The sequence below is a fragment of the Bombus flavifrons genome, chromosome 8 (genome assembly GCF_040668555.2).
Source record: "Bombus flavifrons isolate JBK064 chromosome 8, iyBomFlav1_principal, whole genome shotgun sequence".
Taxonomy (NCBI): Eukaryota; Metazoa; Arthropoda; class Insecta; order Hymenoptera; family Apidae; genus Bombus; species Bombus flavifrons.
In genome coordinates, this window is record NC_138449.1 from 16502385 (window position 1) to 16519120 (window position 16736).

A 16736-nucleotide genomic window follows, 5' to 3' on the forward strand; every position below is an offset into this window, starting at 1 on the left:
AGACTCTGAATCGTTTCTATATTTCACTCTACGATATGTAAATTATTATATGAATTTCTTGTCTCTTGTTCAAAGCAACGATTTATTTAAGTTACGACGTGGATAAAAGCGTCATGGTCGTTACGCCAAGCTTGTATAAAAGTTCACGGTTCGTAACTTTCATAATTTCATATCCGCTTAGGGTTTTTCCGAAAACAATGTTGTAACGTTACAACGATAATGCGACTTTAATTTATCGCGTACCAAGGCGTCTCGTCGGTTATCTCACGGACTTGGATCGTTTTTATTTCGTTCTAATTTATTGGCTGTTCGAAAATGATTTGCCTCGAATCACCATCACCGCTACACCGTGACTCTGCGTCTCTGAATCGACGAAGGTCTGTGTAAACCTGTGTTCACGAAAGCGCCTAATTCAGCCGCATCTTGAAATTCGGGGTAAAATTATCTTGATCGCGTACGTGTTCTACTCGTGCAACGTCTGAAAGGAGGTGGTCGCGTGTCGCCACTCGACCTTCTCTCTCCAAGAGAGATATCAAACTGCGGTAGTTTTCGAACTTTTATTTATTTACGTCATCGGTGGTTATATCTTTCGGTCGGATACAGTACCGTAGAGAATATACTACCGGACTCGATGGGTATAAGGAAACCTGAGGACAATTCCACTCGTTCCGATTCCATTTCTATTCCGATTCGAAAACATTAAACTTTTTATCGAATCGAATCGAAGTTTCTTCATTCGATTATCTACATATTTCTAGCGACGATGATCGAGCCTCGTAATTCACGGTCATTTCCTGAAAAAGAAAATCGTATATCGTTATCGATACGCACGTTTCCACTCTAAATCCATCGAAATCTACGAGAGTGATTTCGCTGGCAACTCAGGTACGACCCTTTACCGGATCGTAGCCGTAGCATAAAGAGGGACGGGACGGGTACGCTGGCGGCGAGTGTTCGACCGACATCCGTGATGTTTCTCGGTTATCCGTCTTGCGAACAGATCGAATGATCGTGGTGCGCGGCAGCTGCACGCACGAGCTATCCGCGAAGGTCGTCGCCGAAACCGCTATACTTTCCGTCGCTGTCTGGCCAGCCCTTTATCTCTCGGTGATGTACGAGGCCGAGCTGTGCTCCACCGGTGTTATCGCGTGCCCGTTGCCCCGGGCTTTTAGGCTAATTCGAGGCGAACCAACTGCAACTGCACTCTGCGTTGACACCACCTTCGCTCTCGTCGCCTCGCTCGCACTTTTTCCTTCCAATTCGATACTAGGCGTCCTCTGCGTTTCGCCGAGTTTCGATCTGGATGCTCGAACGGCTGATAACTCGCGTCACGATGTCTCGCGATAAATTGCGAAGCGATATCGAGTTTCGAAGCGTTTCGAAGCGTTTCGAAGAGGCGTGAGAGAATCGCGATGGCGTCAAGATCGTGGTTATTTCGACGCCAGTTTGTGTACCGGTTCATGTTCGTATGGCCTATTCGAGAGAGGCATCGATCTATGCACTCGGTAGGTTGGTATATTTTCTCGAAAGGTAAATCCTCGTGGCATTAGGACTATGCCGTTATGACGTTAAGAGAAAGGAAAGCGGAAGCACGCGCATCTATTGTATATATGTGGATGATTGGAAGATACGCAGTATCCGTTTCTCACGAAACGCATGTTTGAAAGATCGCGATAATCTCTAACTAACACTATCGGAACAAGTTTTAGCACGTTGTTCGGTATTCGGATAAACAGCGTGCTGATGCTGTTACGTGTTTAAATTTTTGTTTGCGCGCTGTTGTTCGTCAAATAACGCGCGAACATTCGCACGGTGTAAAGGGCATTGCTGTCTAATTTCGGAAATGTGTAAGTACTTTGTACGACGGAGAGTAAAAATAGCGGCGGCAGATAAAATTTTAATAGTTTCGATCGTTTTCATTTCTACGGAAACACGACGAGATACGACGTAACGTTGATAAAATTTGTTAAGAAATTTACAAAAATCTAGATTGCCAAAATATTTAACGGAACGTTAAAAGGCATGTAGACGATTAAATATCGAGATACTTGTGCGTCTTAATTTTTTTCTCCGTTAGCATAAAAAATATTAACACACGTACATACTATTCTATACATTCGTACCGAAGAGTATTTAATTCGGACATTTCTTTTTAATAGCCATCTAGTCTCCTCGGAATATCGATTATTATGGAAGAGCGAACGAGAGCCAGTTAGTCGACGTTGGAAAAAGTCTTCGATCGACCGGCTCTCTCTCCCTCGGCTACAGTCTCGCTGCAATTTCAATCTCACAGATGAGTTGCTCGGTGTTAAAACTTGTTAGCAACAACTACGATGTCGAGGTGCTCACCTCTTAACGAAGTTACCGACCTCGGCAGTATAGTCGTCACTATTCCAATTCTGTTGCCGAACCTGTTATAAAAGCAATAATTGTACAGTGTTTCGTACCTAATCGCATTGTCTGGCGCTTATCGCGCAAAATCTCCCCTCTTCCATTTCCTTGGATCGCGCTGTAACTCGCGTCTGTTTGATTTCGTAGAATTGAAATTGAAGATCGTAGTTCGCGAACGTTGAAAGATTAAATTTTAATACCATTATTAAGAACATTCTTTGTTTTACGAATAAATTGGACGGATGCAGGATTCTACGCTGGAAAAGACATAGTTAGTGTAAACACGTACAGTGGATAGGAAAAGAATAATAAAATTGGTCCAGATACTGTTATATTCTATATAAGAGTTGTAAGGATACGCAATAGTTGTAATGTACGCATACCTTCCGAATCTTTTTCACGCGGTTCGTCTCGTTCCGAGTATGACCGACAAGAAGAAGGCTTCTTCTCCACGGGAAGCAGTACGTTTGCAACTCATTTGCAAACAACAATTGCATTTCAATTTAAATGTATTTTCAAAAGTAAAAATCGTTCCATTTTCTTCGGTTTTTAATCAGAGCATTAGACTTTTCACGACTATTTCGCAAACATGGAAATTTTCTTTCCGTGTTCGAAGCTATTTGAAATTCCGGAAGAATATTTTGAAAAATAAATTCACGTCTTCGCATAGTACTAGCAAGAAAGATACGTTCCATCTAAAAGTATTACGAGAGTTTCGTAGTTTCGAAGTCAAAGTTTCCCAACATTTGATCGCGTTTGTCAAACTAAACTAAGCATGCTTCCTGCGAGGAAATTCGGAAATGTCGATAATTCACGTCAAATGATACCGAGTTGTTTCGATTTGCATCTGCGTTCGATTCTTGCTGACGACTTTCGTGATTCTGCTAGAGACGGCCACAAGAGAGATGGATAATCCGCTAAAGATATTCTTTAAAGCAGATTTTCAAGCATTTTCCTTAGGATAAGAACGGATAAAAAGAAATTTTCCTTATAAACCGTTTTGTAGCGCGTGTTGGAAACTACGTGCAAGGTCCGAACGAATAACGGATAGAAGCAGCGGCCACGAGGCGATTACTCGTGAAAACGCGCAAGAAGGAAGGAAACGTAGAATAGGATTTTTTCATCCGAGACTTCGTTTTCAAGATCAAGTCATCCGATATTACGATCGATCAACGCAAGCAACATCGTATAACTTCGTCAACTCGTATCGGTAATTGTTCCGACCGCGATCATTCGCGATACGAGTCGCGTGTGCGTTGAAGGGTCGGTCCGAGCGACCGGACGAGCAGCAAAGAGATAGATCACAGAGATGAGAGAAACGTGGGAGAGGGATATTTGCAATTCCAATGCCATCTTCGACCTCGTCCCTCTCTTTCTCTCTCCTACCCTCGTCTCATCTTCCGTCCACGTTCATCCGTTCATCCGTTCATGCGTTCATCCGTTCATCCGTTCGGCCGTTCGGCCGTTCGGCCGTGTGTACGACGAACGACGAGCGATTCTCGCGTGACTGCTACGGTCGCGTCGCACGAAGGACGAAAATTCGCGTACTCGCGAGCCGAAGCTCGAACGCGAAAGACGACGGACGGCCTGCCAGGAAGCCTAATTCTTTAGGGCCGTCGCGACAATCGACGAGTTCGTGGATCGAACGAACTCTGTCCAGACAGCACCCACGTTGTACATCCGAGTGCTTCGAGACGAGATCTCGAGTCAACGAGTCGCGGCAATACCACTTGACGGAAGTTCTCCCTCGGTGAAAGTTAGACACCGGTAGAATTTACGTATGTCGTTTCCTTTCGTAGAGCAATTTGCAACGATGCAGCGAATTATATGGAAACTGTTGCCACCTTAGGGACGATTCGCTTTCGAAATTACGGATTTAAAATATTATAAACCTTCTCCCTGCGGTTTCGTTCTTCCGAAACGTTGTTGTTTCGAAAGTGACGCAACTTGAAAATAGGACTTTTCAACGAGTACGAAGAATTCTCTGTTCGAGCATAGTGCGACGGATCGCTTTGCTGTTGAAATTTATCAGCAACGATATTAATACTCGTGAAACGGAATCCAGCGTTGTTTTTGTCACTTTGACTTTGTAACCAAACAAACCAAAAATAACAAAATATTTCCTCGCACAATCTCATCGCGGAACATCCCAAATTTTTATTTTCCTTTCGTTCAAACATCGTGCAAAAAAGTACAGTGACGTAAATCGAATTCATTTTCTCAAGCATCTTACCATTTTGCAACATCGTCCAGTTTCGTTCAACGTTTAAAAACTGTTTCAAATAAATACCGGCTTCTCGGATAAGTCTCGACGAGTTCTTCCGCAATCAGGTTGTAACCTCAGGAACGATAAAAATTCTTCTGGATTTGACAGGTGAGATCGCGTAGCAGCGTTTCTTATACTACGTTATAGTTCAATTATTATTAGAAAATACGGTAAAACTGACTCAGGTAAAAGCGATCTATCGTACCTCTTGTCCAATCCTATATAGAGCGATGTATTATATCTTTAAATAAATTAAATATTTATTACCATATATTTCTTTCAAGCTTTCCCGTATATTCGATTGGTTCATTGCAACATTGCAAATTCTTCTATCTATACGGTTAACAGTTAACGACGAATGTTGAAATAATACGGATCATACACTCGGATACGAATAAAAATAAAAATGATAAATAACGAATAAACGAATAAAAGATAATGGCGCGTGTGTGCCTGTGGTAAAATTTTCTGTATGCATCGCCATAAAGGAGGAAAAATACTCGAGTCAGCGAGTAAATTTATAATCCATTCTAAGATGAACTTCTCAACTGTACATGGTAAAGCCGAAAATGGGAAGGCGATTCCTTGTAGAAAAAAAAAAAAAAAAAAAACTATATCGTAGATAGCGTAGAACAAAGTACGTGTTTCGTACGTGCACATACACGACTGACAGCTTTCTCGAGTATATAATAACCGGTAAAAATGTTGCAAACGAAGAAGCAGATCGTCTTAACCGCGTGAAACGATCACCTCCTCTACGCTGTGTAGTATTGCCAATTATCATCCAATTACACGTGTGCCAAGTAGTCGTTGATTAATTAAAAATCGCTGCTTAACCTCGTGCAGAAAATTCGAATATCCACGTCAGGATGCATGTAAAATGTTCGATCGGCGGATGATACGCGTCAGCGATCGCATGTGTTCATGGCTAATGAAGAATGAAAATTCGAGACTTCCGCGAGCTGCAATCGCGCGGGTATGCGAAATCATGATTAGGAGAACGACGATTCGCGACGCGTGCACTCGTTGCCCGATGAAATACGTTCGTTCCGTCCGACAGCGATGGAGAAATATGCGTTTGAAAGTGGGATGCGTTTGTCTCGGTCGGGAAATATGGATCGTGGAAAGGAGTGGAAAAACGAGAAAGCATGGTTTCGGGAAAATTGGCAAAATTGTCGTTTCGGTTCTCGAACCGGTTATAGGAAACATCTTTAGTATTTTTTAAGGATCTATCGATGTCGCTACATGCGCAGAAGCGTCTCTCATTTTGAGAATAACAAACCATATGAAAAAGGAAAAATCGACGAAACTTCGTTCGATGCGCGAAGAAAGATTAAGATGTATAGGTATCTCTGTTTCGAGTTTCGTTGTCGAATTGAGAAATCACTCGGATCTCTTTTACACCGTCGTGGAAAAACGAAAGAAAAACGACGAGCAGTCGCACGAGTGTCTCTTAAGCTTTCGCTACTGTTATTAGTAATCTACGAATATATCAGATTTTTTTTCCAAAACACTTTCTACAGAGTCATAGATTTGTTCAATTCCCCGATATCGATAGCACTTCACTATGTTTGCACATTGACAGCTATCGATTCGATGCAAAACGTGTAATTGAGATTTCAATCGTATTAAGACGTACCTCCGGAGGAACTTTTCGAACCGATAAAGAAATGATTATTGCGGTCATATGATTCGACTTATCGCGTTTTTATATCGATCCATATCCAGTGTTCGATGCAGTATGTTTTCAAACTTACTGTATAGAATTTACCGAACGAATGAAATTGACGCTTTGAGATCAGAAATTCCTCGAAAACAAAGAATTAATTACATATTACGCGTTACCATTAATTTTATCGTTCCAACGATAGTTTGTATATTTAGTTTGTAAATTGTACATTTATTTATATTATATTATTATAGCCGTTGATTTATGACGCAAAATATTTCATTCGACTCGATGAAATCGTTGGTTCGGTCTTTTTGTCAACGGTTATTTCGTCAGTTATACGTATAAAATTCGTGCGAATCGAACAGAGTGATAAAGTTGAAAAAAGAAAGAAAGAGAGAGAGACGATATTTCGGATAATACGACAATTCTGCCACTTGCGAATATTTAAGAAGTTTATTTCGCCGCATATCTATAGTTGTAGCAGCTGCCTACCTATTTAACAGCGTAGAAAAGATATGTATCCGCTGCCTAACGTGACAACGACGAAACGCATATTACAACGAGCTCCTGTACCGTCTGAGCCGCATTTCGCTCATTTTATTCGGCTGTAACGTCGATATCGGTAACTATAGGATCAAAAGAAAAATGGAACCAGCCAATTTAACGCGGTCATCGAAAAATTGTTCCGCTATGATAGCTTGGGTTTAACGAAGCAATAAAGCTCGTGATCGTTAATCCGTGAAATCCCGAATCGTATTGCATCCTTCGATCGCGTAATCGTAAATACTCTAAACCAGCGATTCCCAAAGATCACGCCCCGCGATAAAACTAGTTGCTTTCAACAGTTGTATCTGTTGTTGTAAATTTTACGCTCTACATATTCTAAAGTCCGCTGTGACTGAAAAAAGTTTGAGAACCACTGTTTTAGAACGCTCTTCACGCCTCTAATCCACTACGCCAAGTAAGTAGGTACATTTACTGCTCCGAATCTCAACTCTTTGTTCGATCGACGTGATCCTATCGTGCAGAAGTTGGTATACGTCATACTTGAACCTTCCGTATCAAGACGATTCTATGCGTAACGTGATTACCATCGGATAAGAGACGTATATCGTGTTACATATACAACAGTGACTCGAAAGCTCGATGCGACGTTAGAAACGTAATCAAGAAAGAAGAAAGAAAAGAAAAGAAGAAAAAAGAGAAAATAGAAAAAGTAAAGGACCTAGTAAATGCGTAAAAGACGAGCAATTAATTTTCAACGCTGACCGTAATATCGTGCGATCGAGCCGTGAACACGCATCGCGTTCCAGTTCGGCGGGAAGATGAATCGCGTCACCGGATTAGATCGGTCGCGACCGTTTGCCAACACGAACATCGTCGTTTTCGACGCTTCCATCTTTTGTGCCCGGTCTACGGCCTGGTCTGTCGACTAGGTGCCACCTGCTAGCGACCAATTAGACACGGAATTTAGGCAACGATAGCCGCTTTAGTCGCGTTAGAATCGCACTGGCGAAACGGGCGCGTTTAGCAAGATGATCAACCACGGCCAAACACGCGACGCCTCCGTACTTCCGATTTGCGTTATTCGAAGCAACCGAATTAACCTTTACGAACCACTCACCGATCGGCGCATCGTACGATCGTTCCAATTGCTCGGTGCTGCTCGCTGCCGAACAAACGAACAAATCCAAGTCGAAGATCGGAAACAGTCTCCTTTTCGAGACTGTTTCCAGTAGTATTCGGTTTTTGAGACTGAAACTTACGAACGAATGAGGAATGAGGAATGAGGAATGAGGAAAGGGAGAGGGAGAGAATCGATACACTTTGGGCTAAAACTCAAAGACTATGGAATTTCTTTATATCGTAACGTGTTCTATGGTTGATAGGAATTCCAAAGGAAGATAAGAGAAAATACATTACCGATTTTACATACTATGATAGATAATCGTTTATTTTCAACCGATATAAATATACATATGTACGTACATACGAGTAACTCGGTCGCTGAACATATCCAAAATGGTTCATCGCGTGATGGGGATAAGAGATGCGGAGAAAGATAAGAGAAGCCAAGGACAGGGAAAACATACGGAGAGGATATGGTAACGCTCATTTTCATACGATCGACGAATCGGTCGAAAGAAGGTTTGCGACTTTTTCTGTACATTATATTCCTAGTCGGATTATACGTACATATATTTAGTCTAAAATTAATAAATAACGGATAACTTTGAACGGTGTACAAGCTACAAAAAGAGTCTTCTTCGCTGTAATCATCGTTTTTCTAACGTTATATAGAACATGCAACGATCAAATCGACGGATTAAAAATCAGAAACCGACACCGATGCTTCTTCCGATGGAATTTTGTACCCTTGTATGCGCTAATCCCGGATAATCGAGATCGAAATTGTTTCATAGATTATCTAGAAAATCCATTAGTCATTTAATCGTCGTCGTTAATTATTTAAAAAATGTCAAACAAAACGGAGAAACAGAGTCGTCTGTTCGATAAATTTTATTGAAATTTGTTCGAGGTATTACTCCGCCTCCTGTCACTCGTCGAATGATAAAACAAAGTCAATGGTAAGATAAATTTCTTGTTAAAATAAAACGGAAATAACAGTTGCGAATACCGATATAAGATAATAATGATCGAAAAATGATATAAAAATAACGAACGAACAAATTTCTTTTTTGAATCGGATGGATGGGAAAGGAGACATTACGATAAATCCGAATAACGTATAAGAAATAAAGGAATAAAAAATTAAGACGAAATGGACGAATGAACGAGCAAAGGATCGGACCGAAATAATATATGCGTCGATTTTGCCGGATTTAACGCTTTTACGGCCACGGTTTCTCCTATGACGCCACGGTGGTCGTTGGTGCAGCCAACGGTGCACCGTGTTAAAACACAGTGTGTGGCGTTCCTGAGCGAAACGTGTGATTTCAGCGTGGCCGTCAAAGCGTTGATCGAACGATCGGTGAGTAGGAAGTACACGACGACGTGACGAGCGAATCAGGCATCGTGACTAATCCACGCGCGACAGCACGCGTAACATTCCGCTGCTCAATAATTATTCCCCGTAATCAACGCAATTAATCAGAACGACGTGGGAGATACTTGCCTCTGGAGAGACCTAGGTTATCGTTGGCTCATTACGATACCGATAGAAATCGAGTTGCTGATCATCGATACGATCGAAGCGGACTAGAGCGAAACGCGGTTCGAGCTTTCTTCCAGTTCGGTCGAGTTACAAACGATCTTGCCGTTTATTGCCAGAGGAGACAAAGGGTCGAGAGTCGAGTCACGGTTCATCGAGTCGGCTCATTACGATTTCGCATTTACGTTTGCGCATGCTAATTCTCATCGTCGAGTCGTTTCTTCTTAGAGATTCGATTTTACAAACCGTTACGATTCCATAAGTTTCTATAACTTTCTCTCTTCCTGCTTTTCTTTTCCATCAACGAAAGACAAACGACGGGACCAATAGCAACGATATTACGCGTCTGTCGAATGATTCTCGTTCGAATCAACGATCGAGACAAAATATCTGGATCGGTGTCGTGGTTGGCCAGTACGTTGTCAATAACGGTGTAAATAGGTTAACATTTGAATTTCCGTTCTATGCGTTTCGTTTATCGATCAAATAAGTGGAAATTAAAATGATATACCTTAAATTGGTTCGAACCGACTGTTACATCGAGTACTTGGGTATCTGGCTTTAGGCAGCTGTGTTCCTGAATCAGAACCGACCGACATGTAAACAAATATAGAAGTAACGACGCAACTGTATCGTCAACGACGAATTCGAACTTTTGTTCGACGCAAAGTTTTAGTATGCGAACGAGTGAGTAGTGGCACGTACAGAGTAGATCGAACCGTTGTCGAAACGACGCGTTTCGCAATATACATACATATCGTGAGTGTGAAACGATATTCGTGTGGTATTTGGTGCTGAAGTCCTTGAAAAGGCGCGTGCCTACCACGGTCAGGAAACTGTGAAATTTCAATCGATTTATACAGTTCGTATCGATTTGGAATTGCCGGCTCATTTGCATAACGATCGTGCTTTTAATCGTCTTAAGATAGAACGCTTAATTACACAGTTTTCTCTCGGTTATTACGTTTCGAGCGCCACTTTCGTCGACGAAGAAAACAGTTTTTGCGTCTCCGACGCTTGGCCGTTACAAAATTTCTATACGATCGACTAGCGAAAACCTTATGGCGATACATTTTAACGAAAAGCAAGCACTAACTTACCTCCGAAAGCTGCTACAGGAAACAATTTTCATATTACGAATACCACTGTAACGGCACTAGCGAACTCACGCTGCTCTACCAATGCGCAAACGACTTGTTCTCTCGAAAGACGAATTTTCGAATAAACGAATAAGACGTGTATATCGAAGATAAGTGAACGATAAACTCGACGTAACAACGATTCTTTCATCCAGAGGAATTTCGAATCGTTTGAAAAGTTCGTTGCGTATATAAAAAATTCTACCGTGTATTCAACGCGATTAACGTGTGTATGAAGTGTGCACCGTATATGAATCACCCTGAGCAAGTCTATATTTATAACTCGATTTATTTAAATAAAAAATGAAATAAGGAATTATCTTGTTCGATAGTTAAATAACGAAATAATTTACAGCTCGTCGATAACAACGAAATCGCTTATTCTTGAATCAACGAAACGAAAGCGGCACGCTTAAATGAAAAATAATTTTATAAATCGATTGTAAATCGAACGAATAAAAAAAGAACAAATTTCATTGATATATATATAACATAGTTTTAGATTCGAATTGCGGCAACATGATATTTGCAACGGTATTTTTCTTTTTCTTCTTTTTCTTTTTCTTTCTTTTCTTTTTCTTACACAGGAAAATCTTTCCTTTTGGTAGTAAACTGTCGAACAAGCGATAACGTATCGGGGAGGGGACGCTTTACGCTTGAGAAAGTATTCCATCGTCTAGTTATAAACTATCTGATAACACCGGATTGCGTTACAATTAATATCTAATAAAAAAAAAAAAAAGAAAAAACAAGAACGAGAAATTACAACAATTGGAAGGTTTGTCGTTGAAAGGGAAAAAAAAAAAAGAACATGTAATAGGAAAAATGGCGTAGAAGATCTTCTAACAGGACTCGTCTGGATAACCGTGTTCCGTTTGAAATATGTTCCTAGCTGTTCGAAGTGTTAAACGCTCGACACCCTTAAACCTTCGAAGAAGAAAACAGATCCGCGGATATTATATAGCGCGACTAAAATGAAAATATTCGTATATTTAAATAAATAATTCGTATCGCATCGTAACGACGTTTAACGAGAAGTAAGCGAGAATGATATTTGTAAAAAAAAAAAAAAAAAAAATACGTACGTCAATGAATTGACGTTAAAGCGTTACAACGTCGGTGCTTAGCGGTTAAAAGGGACATTTAAGACAGTCCGTTCCTTTGTCTTCGCCCTTGTACAAGGAAGAGCGTAAAACGCCAAACTATCGCAAAGCCCAGTGACTCTGACAATGAACAATTTTACGAAGCTTCCGACGGAGCAGCTCCAGAAGCTCGGTAAATTTATAATCGCCGGTCTGCTCTCGTATTCCGAGGCCGTTCGTTCCTCCGTTCCTTCGCGATTCTCGCCGATCTTGCTAAATCAACGAGTGGCACGGCGTGGCGTGGCATAGCGTAGCGTGGAGTAAAGTGGAGTGGCGTGGAGTGGAGTGGAGTGAAGTGGTGTGGTGTGGTGTGGAGTGACGTGGCGTGGCGTGGCGTGGTGTGGCGTGGCGTGGCGTGGCGTGGCGTCGCGTCGCGTCGCGTCGAGGCATCGGTTGTGATCAGGGGCACGACAGGTCGGCTGGGTTAGGCTCGAATAGACTGTCAATGAGGTGTCCAGCTGTGCCCATCCTGTGCAACGCGGTAACAATTATTCCGTCAGCCGTAACGTTGTCCCTCCTTAGCCGTGTTCCAGCACTTTTTACCAGCCCCACCATTCGTATAAACATAGCGTAGCGGTGCACACTTTGCGGCGTTTAGTCGCTAGTTAACCGTGCTCGTTTCACAGTACATATTCGTTTCCACGCTTCGCGTTTCGTGCGACGATCGACGTAGATTTTCAGCCAAGCTGCCACGATTCTAGTATCAACGAGGCTAATTAGAGTATTCTATTCTTTGCAGACGAGACTGATCGAAACGCGTGTTCGAAAAGTGTTAAAAGTTTCGTCGAAACGGAAGAATCTGTGCGGTGATACGAAATGAACAAGACGAGTCCTCTTCGTTCGAGCTTTACCTTTTATCGCATGTATTCGGTATGTCGTGCGTTCTATCGTGTCGACGATCTTTGGTAACGAGCGAGAGAATTATCGGCAAAGTTGAAAGATAATAGTTGGATAGTTGGAAAGTGTAGCTGCTGGACACGGTGGAGCAAGAGGCAAAGCGATCGACGAGGAAAGAACAGAGGAAATAGGTACGAAGGGGAAGCGAGTTAGAACCGGCATCGCGAACCTCGAACGTCGGTCTAACGAGGCGAACGAAGGAAGCTCTCTGGCGTTGTAGAGCGTCGGCGGAGAGGATCGTGACGGTAAAAGCGGGTCAAGGTGTCGAAGACGACAAGCGGTCGTCGAGATATCGGCGCGAGGTGTTAGCGAGTCTCCCTGGAAAAACAAAGCGTCACGCGACTCTGTTAACGATCTGCTGGCTCCCCTATCAGGCGCGTGATCGTTAATCAACGATCGGGGATCATCGTGTTTGGACTTTCTCGGAGTCATCGTCACGCGACTCCGTACACTGTCAACGGTCGACAGGGGAACGTCGAGCTGTGATCGTCGAGCTGTGATCGTCGAGCTGTGATCGTCGACCGCTCTCGTCTCCATCGGCAGTCGATCGAGGAAAGCCGCTTCTTCTGCACGATCCTCCGACGATCGTCCGTCGATTTTTTCCTCGACTTGGCAAACTTTGTTCCCTTCTCGATCGCGAATCGAATCGACACAACTGTCTTACCTAACGTTCGCTGTAACACGATACGGTGCGTTTCGTTCGTTTCTCCTTGCTCGTGATCCATACTGCACTCGGCGACTCAAGCCTGTCGAACAATTTCGGTCGCGTTCGGCCAAACAGCAAGGATTTTTAGAAACTTTCTTAAACCCTTTTTCCACGAATCTACCTCGAACTCTACGTTGGGTACATGGATTCGCGTTGCTCCTGTCGAATCCAAGACTTCGTGTGTCAAGAATATCCCTGTGTTCCAACGAGAAACGTGAAAGTCAGTTGGATTCCTACGGCCAAACTAGACCTTTTCGCCTCTGTTCTGCGAAACATCGAGAAGCTCGCATAGCCGGTGTCCATCCTATCGAGAAAGCTTGTCAACTGCGAGTCGATCATTCGGCCGATGACAGCCGATGACAGCCGATACAACCGACTGTCGTTCGATTCGTCTGCATACGATTTAAATCTCCGTTGATCGAGATTGTTCGAAATCGATCGAGTGAAACATCGTGAATCGATAACGACACGACTCCACGTATCGAATAGCTTTATATATATATATATATATATATAGAAGTTGGTTTCTTAAAGGGCACGTTCTGGTTAGTTCTCGAAGGCACCGAGATACGATATGGAGATCGACACGAGTAACAGAACGAACAGGTCGACCGAGGAGTTAGCCAAGCGACGCGTCTCCATTAGCGATCAGATCCTCGGCATGGATAATCCCAATTTTGATCATCATCGGCGCATAAGCGCCAGCTCCGAGTATAATTCCGATCAGGGTCGCGGCAAATCGATACTGCAACATGGAAGTAGTAACTATGGTAGCGCGGAGAATATTCCGCAGCACAAGTTCGATCTCGAGAACGGCAGGATCAATGGAAACAGGAAGAAGTCGGCGCATAGCTTGACCAGCTCCATTAGGGACAAGCTCGAGTACTCGGAGGAGTTGGAACGGTAAGAATCTTCGGAATCATTCTATCAGAATCAAATCTGCGCCGATTCGCCATCGTTAGCCGCTCTAAAGCGTTAAACTTCGAGCAGTTCCTCGTCCGATATTCCTTCGTTCCGTTCATTTTTCTTTCGATATTTTCCCTAATAATTTTGGAAAAGTTCATTTTCACGCAGCTTCGACAATGCCGACAATGTCGTAGCTTGGTCTGTTTGGGCAAACGCGTGTCCTCTCAATGTCGATCTTGGATCGTAACAATCTTCGCGTTCGATTAGACCACGTTGAATCGTCGGACAGTTTGAACCCAAGCGTTATAGATCGTTCGATCGTTCGTAAATATTATTCGTGCGAAAGAATCGCGTACACCGGTTTCCCTTATCTTGTGAAATGTATCGAAATTCCTCAAATCAAACGAAATCAAGTTTCATCGCAAGCTTATTAATAAACGTCGATCGATCGTATTTGGTAAAATCGGTATTTTATTGTTATATGAAACGCCGATAGCATAACGAATCTCGCAAGTATCTCGATCCTTGATACACACAGGTACGATCGATGCTGATTTTTCTAAAACATTTTCTTAAAAACGACAACCCGATGCGATAGATATAGCGATAGCGTACATACAGAGTACGCGGGAATCTAGAAAAAATAGATCGCGTTCAGCTTTTAAAAGCAAAGTTCGCGGTAGCGTGATATTTTAATCCATGCTTTCCAAGGCTCGAGTTATATAAGACTTTTAATGACATTTTATTAAAATAAGCACTGACCGGTATTTCACGTTGATAATAAGACAGCGTCGTACAGTGCTATCTTTCTTAATAAGATTAGAAAAAATATTTATGATAAATACAAGTATTTCTTTCATTTTTCATATCGCGAAATCAGTTCGAGAGACCGATAAAAGGAAGACGTATCCGCATAAATCTATCATGGGAAAAATATGTTTAAACGAAAGACGTTTTCCCGAAGAAAACAAACTTGGAACGTTTTTCTTTTTTTTTTTTTTTTGTTTTTTTGTTACTAAATTTTTCTTGCCAAATATCGCACAAAACATCTTCTAGTTTTAATACAACGATAATTTCAACGAACGTAATACCTGAACGCTCTTACGCGCGTGTAACGGTAAATGGAGGATAAAAAATATCGTCCCTTTCATGGCACCTCGAGCCTTGCATCCAAGCTTTAAACGCTCTTCGCGCAACTGTTTAACCTGTCGATTCCTTAACCGCCGTACTTAACACCGTACTCGTTTCTTAACGTTGTAACGTATTGTACTAAAGTCGATGACGTAATTTCGTAGTTACGGCAAAAAACGTACGTAATTTTTCAATACCGATACAAAAAAGATCATCGATCACACGATATCGCGTAATATTTATATATCAGACGATATTAACTGGTACTGGTCGGTTATAAGTAAGTCGAAGAAAATAAAAACAGAGTTGGGAACTTGAAAATGCCAACGCACCGTCTATCGCGCGCGTTTAACGCGCGTACCTGTACGTCGTTCGCACCATCGCACCGAGCGAGATCCGCGTGCAAGCGATACGGATACGGAGACAACGAATGAAAACTATTCGTAGCAGGCAATCCTAATCGGGGGAATTGTAACGGATCGAGGAAGCGTAGTTCGTGATGTAACGGTCGGTTACAAAGCGTGTCATTTCCAATCGCCTTGATAAGATCATAAAGATCATAAAGTCTAATGAGATTGAACGAAGCTCTACGCCAAGTTTCCTACATCGTCTGTTCGCCTGCACTCTACAAGGTATACGCTACTGTCGACGCTTTCTGAATTCTCGACGAGCTTTTTTAGGAGAGTCAGAGTCAGAGTCAGAGTCCGAGTCAGAGACAGAGTCAAAGTTGACACGAAGAATTAGATTGGATCGGCGAATAGCCGGATTCATCGCGTATAACTTCGCAAGCGACCGTATCTTGCAACAGAGAGAGAGAGAGAGAGTTAACGTTCTTGAAATCAACTGCGAAGCAAATTTGTTCGTTTACTTCAGAAATCGATCGTTCGGTGATAAAACTTCAAAACGCACGTACAAATATTTATGGCTTTATAACGAAATTCCAATTCTCGAACGGATTAAAATCCTAAAAGTGAATGCAATTTCCATCAAACAGGTGCACAGATGATTCTTTAAAAAGGCGTGACTTGCAGATGGTGGTATTTTAAAATAGCGAATCTTACGGTAAAATATCAACATCGACGTTGACGCTCTGAAACTTCTCCTACATTGGCCTTATTTCGCTTTCTTCCCTTGCTTCTTCTTCCGTCTCTTCCGATGGCGCGTTTTACTTCCAACTTATAAATCGGTACGAAATACCGAGATCCGTTCGTCCCCTGCTTTCTTTCAATTTTCGCTCTTATCGCGAAAATACAATTACGAGATTTTGCTGAAATGAAACTTTCGATAAATACGTAAATATGTCATTGTATAGTC

At 42.3% G+C, this 16736-nt stretch overlaps 1 protein-coding gene across 5 annotated transcripts in view; it reads left to right on the forward strand.

Moving 5' to 3' along the window:
- The window catches only part of Nha1 (Na[+]/H[+] hydrogen antiporter 1), a 91210-nt gene that overhangs the window by 17393 nt on the left and 57081 nt on the right, over window positions 1–16736 (forward strand). For 2 of the 5 annotated variants that reach the window (XM_069118800.1, XM_069118802.1), the window contains exon 1: window positions 13873–14288. The exons of 2 other annotated variants lie outside the window; for them this stretch is intronic. In XM_069118800.1, the coding sequence (XP_068974901.1) occupies window positions 13960–14288 (329 nt within the window). In that variant the 5' untranslated portion in view covers window positions 13873–13959. Of the gene's footprint in view, window positions 1–11757; window positions 11916–13872; window positions 14289–16736 lie in introns of those variants that run through there. One more of the 5 variants, XM_069118801.1, reaches the window with a different exon arrangement.